This window comes from Spermophilus citellus, assembly GCF_964194105.1.
Source record: "Spermophilus citellus genome assembly, chromosome: 10".
In the NCBI taxonomy this organism is placed as follows: Eukaryota; Metazoa; Chordata; class Mammalia; order Rodentia; family Sciuridae; genus Spermophilus; species Spermophilus citellus.
Genome location: NC_138197.1, coordinates 7539523 through 7553385, shown reverse-complemented (window position 1 = coordinate 7553385; position 13863 = coordinate 7539523). Strand labels below are relative to the sequence as shown.

General features: G+C 35.5%; 1 protein-coding gene across 3 annotated transcripts; it reads left to right on the top strand.

Moving 5' to 3' along the window:
* The first annotated feature begins 768 nt into the window (after positions 1–768).
* On the top strand, positions 769–6819 carry LOC308657563 (rho GTPase-activating protein 42-like). 3 transcript variants are annotated; one of them, XM_081309362.1, is made up of 6 exons: positions 769–1036; positions 1649–1692; positions 1785–2068; positions 2868–2952; positions 3562–3620; positions 6044–6819. In XM_081309362.1, the coding sequence occupies exons 3-6, from the start codon at positions 2053–2055 to the stop codon at positions 6151–6153; spliced, it is 270 nt and encodes an 89-aa protein (XP_081165488.1). In that variant the 5' UTR covers positions 769–1036; positions 1649–1692; positions 1785–2052; the 3' UTR covers positions 6154–6819. The 3 variants fall into 3 exon arrangements, with proteins under 3 accessions (XP_081165488.1, XP_081165487.1, XP_081165489.1); XM_081309361.1 differs by lacking the exon at positions 1649–1692 and having other exon boundaries at positions 1994–2068; XM_081309363.1 differs by lacking the exons at positions 769–1036; positions 1649–1692 and having other exon boundaries at positions 1701–1869; positions 1994–2068.
* The last annotated feature ends 7044 nt before the right edge of the window (positions 6820–13863 follow it).

Below are 13863 nucleotides of genomic sequence, written 5' to 3'. Positions count from 1 at the left end.
ATTGCTTTGGCTATTCTGGGTCTCTTATTTTTCTGTATCAATTTTAGTGCTGCTTTTTCCAATTCTGTGAGGAATCTTTTGACATTTTGATGGGGATTGCATTGCATCTGTTCAATGCTTTTGGTATTATCATTTTTAAATGAATGCCCATCTTAAATTTTTATTAATTTCAATTATTTTCATTTGTTATTATTAGAGAATATTTTTAAATATTGTAACTATACCATATATGATGAAATTTTTCATTTTAGTGCAATAAGAAGTTTTTAAAAAATTTTCTCCAGGTGTCACTTTGCATTTTTAAGAGCTTTTTGTTTATATAAGTAATCTAATTTGATTCATGTTCTACCACCTTAAAAAATAAAAATAAAACAGACTTAAAGGAAACATAACTAAAAATGGACATCATTTGCTATCTTAGTAATCTAGGAACCTTTGGGGATATTTTAGTGCACTGAGCATGTTTTGAATTATTCTGATTATGAAACAAAATGTAACATGAGTTAAATCCTAACCGTGGAGCTTACAACAGAGAAGTGATGTTTTTTGTGACCCAATGAATCATCTTAAAATCCTCATAATGTTGTTTTGAGAATCCCTGGGAGAGGATATATGAAAGGCTTTAACATAATTTTGTACTCACCATCAAGATTTATTCTCCTGCATTCACTTTTGTCACCCGGAAAGACACACAGCAAGGGATAACATTCGTTGTAGGAGTAATGTTTGGGATCAGTATAATGTACTTTCTGTGAGGGATCTGTTTTTCTTAGTAAGCAGGTTGATGTGATAACTATGCTTGTGAACCTCCCTATTCCACTTTTACCCCAAAATTAAAAGTCAGACTTCAGCCAAAATATTTGACAAATTCTTGCAACCACTGTGCAGTTCAGATGAGAAGGCACAGTGAACACAGCCAGCTGAAAGGCCATCTGAATCCAACATCAGCACTTACCCTGATTTCCTCTTTCAGTGTACTTAAATGAAGCAGGGTTCAACTTTGTGAGAAAATGCATTCAAGCTGTGGAAGCAAGAGGTGAGTGTGGTCTTACAGGTACCCCATTACTGTTGTGTGCCCCAGGCCCACAAGGAAATTTCTCAGAGGAGAAAATGAAACTGCATTTTTAAACATTAACATGAGATTAATTTTAAGAATGATATACAAGTATAAGTTACATAAATACATAAATAGGTGCACTTTGAACTTCAGTTTACTAATATTGCACTACTTTTTTGTATTTTTTCCTAATTAACTTCTTACTAATGGGCTATGTATGATTTATTGTAGTAAGCACCTCTTTAATTTTTTCAAGCACTGGGGAGGTGAGATGTGTAAGGAGCTTGTCTTCACCCCTTTTCTGCCCTATTTTCTTTCCCTTAGTGATTGAAGTCAGTGCTTCCTTTTGGCACCCTTCTTCATACTGATCTTGACCTCTCTTGAAGCTCACTCCAGTTCGTTTCAGTTCCAGAAAAACTGTCTAAAACAAAAATCGTATTGGGCTGTGAAGTTCTGTAAACTTATGTTCACAGTTTTGGTGTAGCCACTTAGAAGTTTTGAGAGGTTAAGTAGGTTCCTTGAATTCTCTGAAAATGTTTCCTCTCCTTTAAAATGAAGATATATATATATATATATATATATATACCATAGGACTGGTCAACACGCAGGACTCCTTGACTCTGAATAAGTGGAAGGTGAGGAATACTGGTCATCTCTCCCCATCACCGATGCTTTTTTTAATATTCAAATAATGGTGACTAAGCAGGTGTACTTTGCTACTTTGAAGAGCTTCAGAGACTTTCAAATCACTATTCAGTGTCAGCTCTGAGAAATACATGTCTGATGGATGTTTCCAGGATTAGTTTTCTAAGGTTAGACTGCAAAATTGAATAAGTAGCTTTCAAATGCTGTATAGGCATATGTCGGAGTTTTTAACATTCTGTACTTGGGAAGCTGTGTCTCAAATCATTTTCTTGTGATTTTCCTTCCCATTAGGCATCACCATTTTAGGACTCTACCGAATAGGAGGAGTGAATTCCAAAGTTCAAAAACTCATGAACACCACATTTTGTAAGTTTTGAATGAAACAAAAGCTCTTAATTAATTTTTTGTATTCTTATAGGCAACCCAAACTATAAGTGTCTTTGAAATATAAACGATTGTTTTTCTTTGAGTCTTTTCAAATACTTAAAATTGATGTTTCTAGTCATTTATTTTTCTTGTGAAGGGAGTGGCAGGAGCAGAGAGGGGACAGAGCTGGAGATTGAACCCAGAGTCTCACAGCTACTAAGCACATGCTCTGCCACTGAGCTATACCCCAACTTCTGAACTGTTCTTAGTATTCACCTATAATTATATGAATAGTCAGAATTTCGGGGCATTTTTATAAAGTTGGGCTTTTTTCCCCAGGGTTCTTTATCTTGCAAGAGATACAGTAAGATGCATGGATTCTAGAATCAGATTACCTGACTTGAAATTCCAGCTCAGCCACTTGAAATCTTTGTGACCTTAGGGAATTTGCTTAACTTCTCTTGCCTCCTCATTTATAAACTGGGGATAATAGGGCCTCTTAAGAATTAGGAGAATTGAATATGTTAATCTATACAAAGCACTTAAAAACATGCTGGGTACCTATTAAGCACTCTGTCATGTTAATGGTTATCAATAATTTGATTGAGGGAACTCTTATTCACTAGATATTTTTGAGGTGTAGGCTCAGAATGAGCTTCCTTTAGTGATCCTAAAGTTAACTATCAGTGTCCTCAGAATGCCTCTCTCTTTACCTACTTATTCCAGTGTCCACTTTTATGATGATGCAAGTAATATTTTGAATTGTAGAGGTTAAACATCTTGTTTTTGTTCTTTCCAGCTCCAAAGTCCCCTCCTGACATCGACATTGATATTGAGCTGTGGGACAATAAGACCATAACGAGTGGGCTGAAAAACTACCTCAGGTGAGGGGGTTGAACTTCTGGCACTCCGGGTGCTGCTCTCACTTCCCTTTGAGGGCAGCAACCACATGACCTTAAGGGGACTGTTCACCAGCTCCACTACTTAGCACAAGGTCTTCCCTTAAGGTAAAACTGCACAAGACCCTAACACCTGCAGCCAGCATTCTGGAACTGGCATTTGCCTGTTGCAGTAGTGATACCAGTGAGTTAGATTTTTTTGTTTCAGATTGAGTTTGTATGTGGGGTTTTCACAAATTTTTTAAGCAAATTGATATCATTTTTTTTACAAAAACTATTACTCACATAACAGATTGGTTTTTTCCTAAAGTTAGTTCTCATGAAGTGGAAGTTTTCTCTCCCTACCTCCCCTTTTAATACAACTGTGGTAAGAAGCACTAAGAGTCATTCATGTTTTTGAGGTCTGCATTTTAGGGCTGCCTGGAATCCCTCTACTAAGACATTGCCATACTACCTAATCACCCACTTTTTATATTTTTATTTATTAATTTTTAGTTAACAAAATATATCAACCATTAAAAATTTCTGGGGTGGGGGCAGCAGTGGGGACAAAAGGCACTGCCATTCTAAACACACTTTGCGTCTCTGTTATAGGTGCCTTGCAGAACCACTGATGACTTACAAGTTGCACAAAGATTTTATTGTTGCTGTTAGTAAGTACACTTGCATCTGATGCATATGATTGATGTAGTTCTATGCTGTATTACTTAGACATATAGATTTAAATCCCCTAATTGACTTCTTTTTTATCTCCAAATCACTGATGTCAAAGAAAGAAAGTGATAGGGAGAGAGGAGAGATGGGAAAAGGAGGGAACTGTGAAATGAAATTGACCAAATTATGCTATGTACATGTATGAGTATGCCACAGTGAATTCCACCATTATGTACATCTAAGAAGCAACAATTAAAAAAACAATAAATAAATAGAGGGAAGACCGGTAGAGTATAGGAAGAGGAATATAGGGAGAGAGGAAGGAAGAGAAAGTGAAAGGTCCAGGGATAGAAATAAAGCAAATTATATTCCATGAATGATTATGTCAAAATGAGGTCCACTGTTACCTATAATTATAATGCACCAATAAAACTATTAAAGTTGTCAAATGATATGTAATAGCTTATAGTATGATTTATAAGCCAAAAAGAATTGCAGAATGAACTCAGTATTTTGTCACTTACTAAGATCTCATTGGGATGACAGTCTGATATGATTAGAAAAGGCCATGAAAAATCCTGATTTCATTTTACTTGAGTGACCAATGGCAACTTCTTGTGAGGGCAACTTTATAGTTAAATAATAGAAACTGCAAATGTGTACAGACAGTTATGCCACTAAAAAATGCTTCTGTGCTATATTCCTAAATTTGGAAAGAAGCGTCCAATATTTGGGGCCAGCCACAGTACTCACACCAACCCATTTCTCTGGCATTATGTGTATTTGTGGTGATCACATATTTTTCATATTTTCTTAGATCTTGACTATGACAATATTATATGAATAGGTAGATTTTAAAAATGAATAGTTAGATTGAAAAATTTGGAGGCATAGGGGTGGGAAGAGAGTTACAAACTGGTAACCCGAGTAGTAGAATGTGCTTTCCATCCACTGAGACTGAAGTGCAGATTGCCATCTGAGCCCATCACTACATGTAACAGTTCTAAGTTGACATTCTATTGTTAGATTCTATGAGTCATGACTGTATTTAAGAGCATTTTTCATAGTCCAAGAAAGAAATCAGTTGCATTAGTTTTCTGCCACATATTAATGTCACAGAAGATGTTGTCTGCTGATGAAGGTGTCAGATAAAGTTGAGCAACTTGGGTTTTCAGTTAAGCATTCATGACCAGCACCATAACCTTTAAACACCTGTGCTGCTTAGCTTTCTTCTGAAAGCTCTCCATGCTGCATTTCCTCCAAAGGAACCCATGTTTTTAAGATAAACTGGACCTGAAACAAATATAGAACCCCAACCCCTCATGTTATTGACAAGTAAATCAGGATATAGAGTGGTCAGGTGACTTGTCCAAGGATGCTAGTAAATTTATGGCAAAACACGGACTTCCAGCTAGTTGTCTATGGTTTTTGTTTGTTTGGAGTTTTTGTTTTATTGTCCTTTCTGACTCTTAACATAGAACCCTTTTATACAAAGAGATTTTGTTTCACAACAAGTAGCATTTGAGCCAGTTGGCTAAAATTTGGCTAAAGTGGTTAAAATTAACTGGTTGTGTGGATACAAACTTTTGGTCACGAGTTTTTGTCTACTTGCTTCTGTGGCAATGGTGATCATATATTCAGTACTATGATGTTTAAAATATATCCCAGGAACTGTTAAGCCGGGAAGTAACATTTTTCTTCTCACTCTTTCTGAAGGTTCTCTCCTCTCTGATCTTTGTTGTACCTCTGTCTCATTCGTATCTCCCTTTCCATTCATATTTTCTTATGGTACATTTGGTCACCTAGCCTTGGAGTGACTCACCTTTATACATGATCTGCCTTTCCATGTACCTTTCCTCACCCGGTATCTAAATAGCTGTACCCAGAATCATCTGGGCCTCTGTTTATATAATAATATCTTAGAAAAGGCACTCTTTTTGTCTTTGAATCTATAAACTTAGGAGAGGAATCTCGGCTTTCTTTGTTTGCCTGGGGTTTGATCTCTAGGAGGTTTCTATGTGGTAGTGTTTCAGGCACCATAGTACACAATTGGTCTGTACTAATTGCTATAATTCACATTTGTAAAGGTTGTATTTGCCCTTGGTTGCCAAACCCAAGCAGGTGATGAGTTATAATTGTACAGAAGCATGTAGTTCAGTGACTAAAGCATGTAGTTCAGTGACTAAGAGCACATGTATAGAATCCGTAGAACTGAATTTGTTCAGCTACTTCCTGACTTCATGACCAGGAACAAGTTACTCCTCTTCTCTAAGCCTTAGGGAGTGATGATAATAGAACTATATGAACAAATGCTTGTAAGGCATGAGAGGTGGGAGTATCAATAATGTTAAATTACCAATATTTATGTACAGATTTGAATGCAATTAAAACTTGAGCATTTGCAACCTTTTTTACATCATAGAATCAGATGACCAGAACTACAGGGTGGAGGCTGTACATGCACTGGTGCACAAATTGCCGGAGAAGAACAGAGAGATGCTGGACATCTTAATAAAGCACCTGGTCAAGTAATTCTCCAACTTATATTGTTTATTTAACTACTTGTTCAAAGTTAAACTTGTTTATGACTTTATAAGATATATGGTAGTACAGTATCATTACCATTATAATCAGTCCATTGACATGTATGTATGTGTATACTTTTATGTTTCTAATATGCAAATGAGTATGTTCTTTGCAACTGTTAAGCTAAGGATAAAACACTTATGTGTCAACTTCAAAATGTGTGAAGGAGTATGTAGGTTTTTGCCTAGTTCTTTTAAGTGTATGGTAACCATGATTTTGAAGACCAGTGCTATTACTAATGTAATATGACTGCATTACTAAAGTTAGCAAAGTTCCTAGGTCAAATATTAGATTTCTTCTCTGGATTCAGTGTCTCTTGTTCTCTGAAAACTTTTCTGACTTGGCTGTTAGTTCATCAATTCTTTGTCAATAGGAGATAGATAACCAGTTTAATAAATATTATTTTTAGTCAGAGGTTTCCAGAGAAACAAGAGGAAATAGGAAGGAAAATGGGAGGGAAAGAAAAATTGAGAGAGAGCAATTGATTTTAAGGGATTGGCTCATGCAATTGTGGAAACTGGAAGTTTGAAATCTGTAGATCTGGCTAGCAGGCTAGAGCTTCAGAGAAGAGTTAAAATTTCAGCTCAGTAGCAGAAAGACCCATAGCATAGAGAGAAGGGAACAGGAGAGGGAGGAGTGGAGGGAAAGGGGACTGACTTATAGCAAATTATATTCTATGCTTTCATATTACATCAAAATGAATCCTAATGTTACATATAACTAAAAACCAATAAAAATTAAAAGTAGAAATTTATAGCTCAAATAAAGAGGCTGTAGGAGACAGAATTCCTTTCTTCTTTGGGAATTCATTTTTTTTTTCCTCCTGAGACCTTCAGCTGATTCAAAGAGGCCCACCAACCTTATGGACAATAGTCTGTTCTGTTTAAAGTATAGCCATTTAAATGTTAATCTCATCTAAAAGTGCTTTTTCAGAAATATCTGGGTTGATTTTTGATCAAACATCTGGGTATCATGGTCAAATTAATCATTAGGTCTATCTACCTTTCTGGAGTTGAAAGATAGATATATACAACACACATTTAATAACAAAGAAGTTTTTTTTTTTTTTTTACTATGCTTCTGGAAACAAAAGTCTAAATTCAGTTTTAAACTTACTGAAAAATTACCTTAACAGCACCATTGACCATTTAGTAAGGATAGTTTTCATCTAAATAAATACCAAAAAAAAAATCATCAAAAAAATTCTCTCCCTAGAGAAGGTGACATAGAGCACCTAAAAAGACCAAAATCAGGGGTTGGGGTTGGGGTTCAATGGGAGAGCACTCGCCTAGGATGTGTGAAGCACTGAGTTCGATCCTTAGCACCACATAAAAAAAAAATAAACAAAATAAAGGTATTGTCTATATATAATTAAAAAAGAAATCTTAAAAAAAAAGACCCAAAACAGAACTCTGTTTCTCCCTTAAGTCTTCCTTTATCAAAATTAACATCAGCCACCAGCTGCTCTGATTTTCTTTTTAGCAATTATCACCACCAAGCATAATTTGTTTTATGTCTGTTTTTCCCTAGTAGAGTACAAGCTGCATGAGAGCAAGTATTTCTGTCACAATATAAAAGGACAAAAGGGGACTAATTTGTGCTATATGGAAACAGCAGAACTCCAGGGGAGCTATTTGGGATAAAGCTTGAATGATACCATGGAGCCAATCAGGACAGAATATGAGTCAGAATGTTTAAGGCAGAGGAAATGAAAATGCAAACTTGGAAATTTAAAAGAAGCTTGTAGTGAAACAGAAGGAACAAAAAAGAAAGCTGTGGGACTGGAGAACAGGGAGCAAGATGGAGACTACTGACAAGGGAAAAAAGGGTAGCAGAGGATGGTTCCAGAAATTAAGTCCCGAGGACTAATGAGTCAAATTTACTATTTTAATATAAATGAAGAAGTGTCTGCCAAGATTTTTTTCCAGAAGGCCACAACTGAGCATTTCATATTTCCCTATGGAGTTCTCTTGTTATGTTAGTATTGGATCAAATTATTTTTTAACAGCCTGTATAAAATAGTGGCATTTGTACAAATTAGCTGTTGATCTAAAGAAAAAGGGAACTGTTGCTGAGATGGTGTGGACATTGAAGAGATGCTGTCATGAAGCTGATATAGCTTAAAAGCCCCTCTTTCTATTAAGGGTAGTCTAAATCTTTCCACAAGGATACCTCTTTATCAGAATAATTTAAGTATGACATTTTATGGGGAAAAAATCATTTCCCATAAAATATACATCTTTTTTGAAAGACTATGTTAATTTTTAAATTTTAAAAATCTGAATTTTAAACTAATAATAATTTTCTTAAGACCAATACAAAAGACTAATAAATTATTTCTTATATATGTGTCATTAAACCTATTCTCAGGGCACAGTGGTAAATACATATAACCCCACCTACTTTAGAAGCTGGGGCAGAAAGATAGCAAATTCAAGGCCAGCCTGAGCAATTTAGGGAGACCCTGTCTCAAAATAAAAAAGGTCTGGGAATGCAACCCAGTGGCAGAGTGTTTGCCTGACATGTGCAAGGTTCTGAGTTCAACCCCAGTACTTCAAAATAGTTAGCTAGATAGACAGCTGTTCTTAGAGTAACCAGGAGATGGCAGGTGTCAGTCAATATCTTAGAAGATGCTGCATCATGGAAGATGATTTTTCTAATCAAAAGTATGAGACAGGATAAATTCTATTTTCAACAGTTTCTGAAATGCTATTCTTTGATTCATTTTTTGTTTTAAAAAAGTGCGTTTTTAGTTGGCATTAGTAGAAATTTGAAAAAATAAAACAAAAAGCAAAAGCCTCAATACTTGAAATTAGAATGAACTAAGAAGGGATTCCATTTATAAAATCAATGTTTCTTTGGGCTTCTTTCTGCTAATAGTCATTAAGTTACCAAGATGACATATTTATTCATCTTACTCACTACAGCCAATCACTGGTAATAAAAAAGAATTTATTTAAACTGTTAAGTACTAAGTACCCTCTTTCATCTTTATGAGATTTAATATCTTGTTTACTTACTACTCTGACATCCTTAAGACTTTGGTGAAATCCAATTGATATATAACACTCATGATTTATCAATAAAAGACAATGATTAAATGGTCTTATAATTAACTTAAATAGTTCCTTTACACTTTATCTGTGTATCTGAAATATTCTACTGTACAAATAATAATTTTTGAAATACAAATGCTTTGCCATGTCTTTGTATACAATCTATTACCAGCTATACTATTATTCAATTATTACAGCATGATTTAACTAAAATGTGGATTTATCACTCCAATATTTAGATTTGTGTGCTTAATTACTGTTGTGCATATGATCATTGTTGAAATATATTCTGATGTGCTTTTATCTTATAGAGATTTTTTTTTGTCACTTTGTACACTTTTTATCTTAGAACTTTAGAAACAACAGCAATTAAAACAATCAAAACCCACAGTTTGACTTCATTCATGAAGTAGAATTTTTCCCTTGCCCCAACATCAGATACAGGGTGGAAGGCAGAAATGAAGACCTCTTGGACACTAAGTCCTGAGGCAATCTTTGTCTCCAAGTCTTAAGTAACTCTGTATTCCTCAACCATTTCCTCTACCTAACCCCTTTCCTTTACCCTGTCATCACACCAGATGACCCTGGTCTCTCAGCTGAGCCTTCTCCATTCCTAAGGCTTATAACCCAGGTCAGCCACATCTGCCCTCAGCACTATCTGGACGAGCTCCACAGTTATACTCCCAATTTTGAGCCCAAATTCCTCTGGCTTCTCTCTTTCTCTCATTTTGTTCCATAAACCCTCAGCATAAGGAAGTAGCCATGATTGCCCCCTTTGCTTTTGAAATCTATCAGTACCCTTCTGCTTCAACAATTCCTGTCATCAACCAGGCCCAAATTTTATATTACACTAATCCAAGTCCCTTATCCAGGACCACGTCTTTTATGCCAACTATTAACTTGAATCTGACCTCCCAACTATACTTACTGCTCACAGACTAGCGTTGTGGGCATATTATCAGAAAAACCCAAGACAACATGGTAAGTGGTCTTTTCTGAACACATTTACAATGTCTAACTTTAGTGGCTCTTTTTTATTATTTATTTATTTATTTATTTATTTATTTATTTATTTAGTCTTTTTGTTACTCACTGACCAGCAGTCCTTTTACTCTTCTCTCAGCCTCTGGCTGTTGAAAACTTTCTACAAACTCTTGTCACAGCAGACACCCACTCCTTCCTCAGCTATTCTCCACCTGTCCAATCAAGCAGTTTACTGTTCCAAATTTCTATGAGGTTTTCATCAATCCCCTCTTTTTCTCCCATTTCAGAGGAAGAGGTTGGCCCCTGAAGCCCATGAAAGCCTCCTTGGTGCTATGGGAACATTCTCATGGTCTTCTTTCCCCACACAGCCTACAAGACCTTCTGATATTTTTCAATATTTAAAAATTATAACCCATGCTATTTGGTTTATTGTTCTGAGCCATTTTCACAGGACTTGAAACATAGCTTTACCCACTGAGAACTGTATATTCCTTGGCTTCCGCACCACTTCCAACTTAATTTTCACATCTCTGTAACTACTCTTTCCTGTTTCTGTCATCAGCTCCTCTTCTGGGCCACAAGGGCACATACTACCCAGGTCTCCCTGTGGAAGCTGGATTTCTGTGCAGCTCATAGAGCTAGAGTGTGTACATGCTTAAAGCACTTAAGACAGTGTCTTTTTTAGGCTTCGTACCTCAGATCAAACTCATCCCCGCAGAAAATCATTCTCTGACCTGAAAATATATAAACCTAAGATAAGTTACATTATATGACTGTCTCTTAGACACTGGGACAAGACTCATGGTATTCTAATGCTTCCTAAAAAATATGGGAACCCCCAGCCACCTCAATACATCAGGGCATTTCTCCCCTGCCTTATCTAATAATCACATGCCTGCCAAGTTAATCTCTCCTGAATCCATTATGATCTTGTCATTATTCTCTTCAAAAATTTCTGGCAATTCTCTCACTGCCTATAGTAAACATCAAAATGTCTTGGTCTAGCCTCCATCTGGCTACAACTCTCAATCAACCTTCTATTAAACCCTTCTAAGAACCATTAACTGATTCCATGTACTCTTTCCTATCTTGGGGCCCCTGTCCAAGTTCATATATATGACTGCCGTGCCCACAGTGTTATCCTTCTACAGCTGAGGCAATGCTCCCTGTGAGTCAAGACCCCCTTACAGGCACTCTCCTTTTATCCATTTAGCAAAATGGCACCACATTCCTAGGCTATTTAATCCACACTTGAGTATTCTGTGTGTATATCATCCAACAACATCAAAGATGACTGAAGATATAAACAAGTCTTTAACCCTCACTCTAACTGACAATCAGTAGCAGCATCACCAACTGAACATGTTTAGTAAGTTCCAGGTGCTATGATAAATGCTTTAAAACAAATGAGTACACACTGTTATTCTTTCCACATTACAGATGAAAACAATGGGTCACAGAGAGGTACCAAAACAAAAATGTGAATACAATGAGTCCAAAATTGCATTCTGAAGAGATGAATGTATTACCAATAATTCTGCCCTGATATTTCACAATAATAAGTTAATCTATCACTTGGAAAGCTTTCCCCATTATTCTCAGTTAGCAAAATCCTCTCCACCTTCACAACCTAACTCAAATGTCACCCTTTCAAGAAAGCCTTCCACTAACAAGCTGACAAAATTAGTTGCCCCTTCCATGAACTGCTTTTAATGCTTGAAACATGTCTTTATCATAAAACTAAGGTTACTATAATATAACCTGCAAACATTTGCTGAATTAGAATCTGTTTTGTAGTGGCAGTTTGTTTGATATTTTTAATTCTTGGAGCAATCATAAATGGCAAGCAAATAAAGACAACTTACATGTGTTCAACAAATGAAATAAATAGGGCAAATATTATCTACTAGAAATATTTGATAATTACAGTCACAAATCTTTTCCTGAATACATGCAGCATTTAGTACCCATATCAAATTATAAGGTCTAGCATGGCTAATTCAGGAAATCTACTCATTCTTTTAATATGCTGAAACAAAGTGATATCATTAAGAAATAGAAACAGACTTACCAATCTTCGCCTTTCTTCTTCTACTGCAATAAGTAGCCTTGCAAATTCTTTTAGTGATTGAGCTATTTTTAAAAAAGAAAGAAAATCATTAATCTTCTTTCGTTGCTAACATTTAATTACACAGAAACAAACATTAAAATTAAATTAGTTATTAATTTGTGTATATGTGGTTTTATTTGTCTAGCATAAAAACGATGTGTGTGTGTGTGTGTGTGTGTGTGTGTGTATATATATATATATATATATATATATATATATAAAATCCTAACAGCTATAGATAAGAGTTGTATGTTTCCCTGCATGTTGCAAATGAAAGTTTAGCAGATAAAGTATATTTTTCTTCAAAGACACTAGAAGAAAAAGTTTATATGTTAATTACATAAAATTTAAACACACCAATAAAAGTATAATAACAGAATCACTTCTAAATAGTGACCCACAAATATAAAATATTTTAAATATGAATTATTTTTAAAATTTAAAAAAGCAATAAATCTTGCAGTATCTGAGGTACTTAGTTACATCCAGTAAGCTTCTGAATTCCAGAAGCCTAAGGATTGTAGATATTTGAAAACAATCTATATTCTGAAGGGGTCGCTGCTCTTTCACATCCATTTAGGTCTTTGCCATTCAATTAAGTGTGGTCAGAAGGATGAGTAACATGAGCATCTTGGGAGCTTGTTATATAGAAATGCAGACTGTCAGGCCCCATCCTCACAATCTGCATTTTAACAAGATCCTCAGGTTAACTGACTTATATTAAAATTAAAAAGCACTGCTTTAGAAAACTAGCTGTACCTATACTGTCCTGTCTTTAATAGCAATTAGACAAGGAAAATCATCTAAATTAGAGGAGGAAAGAATCAAGTATTCAGAAACATTGGGAGAACAAATCCAAAGTAAATTAATTAATGGGGAGTAACAATAGTATAGTCTTCAAAAATGCATAGCTCAAATGGTAATTATGAAAGAGTGATTCATCCACATCAATGTTTATACCTAGACTTCAACATGAATTCTTAACTAACATCCGAATGTCTGGATTATAAAAATGACAACACAAATAAAGTCAAAGCAAATCTTTTTTTTTTTTTAATTTAAAATTAAGCCTTCCCTTTTATGTCCTTATTATTAGGCTCTTGGTCTCCTCCTTTTCCGTATATGACTTTATTGTGAGCATTGTGGAACAGGATGCTTTGAGCCTTAATTAAGACTACCACTGTCCAAAGACCTTATGCAAAATCTTCTTTCAGAAAGGAAGGCAGGCAAGGAAGGAAGGAAAAAGAAAGAAAGAGATCCTTTAGAGTAAGTAAATCAAGACATATAATGAGGAAAAGGAGGAAGGTCTTCCAGAAAGGAAGTAGAATAAGACATTTTCACTTCAGATATTGCAAAGAAATCACATTTTTTTTTCCTAGAAGTTCTAGGAACTGCCAATACATACAGTAAATGGGGGTTCCCTGGGGTGCAGAAGACACATGTAGAATCTGAGCATAGGGGATGGGTCCTTGGAGGTGAACGTTGTATGAGGGACTAAGAGGAAGC

Excerpts from the sequence above, each read along its gene's own strand:
- LOC308657563 (XM_081309361.1), top strand. Across the intron at positions 2,953-3,561 it reads GGGCTGAAAAACTACCTCAG|GTGCCTTGCAGAACCACTGA; the intron begins GTGAGGGGGTTG and ends TCTCTGTTATAG. Across the intron at positions 3,621-6,043 it reads AGATTTTATTGTTGCTGTTA|AATCAGATGACCAGAACTAC; the intron begins GTAAGTACACTT and ends TTTACATCATAG.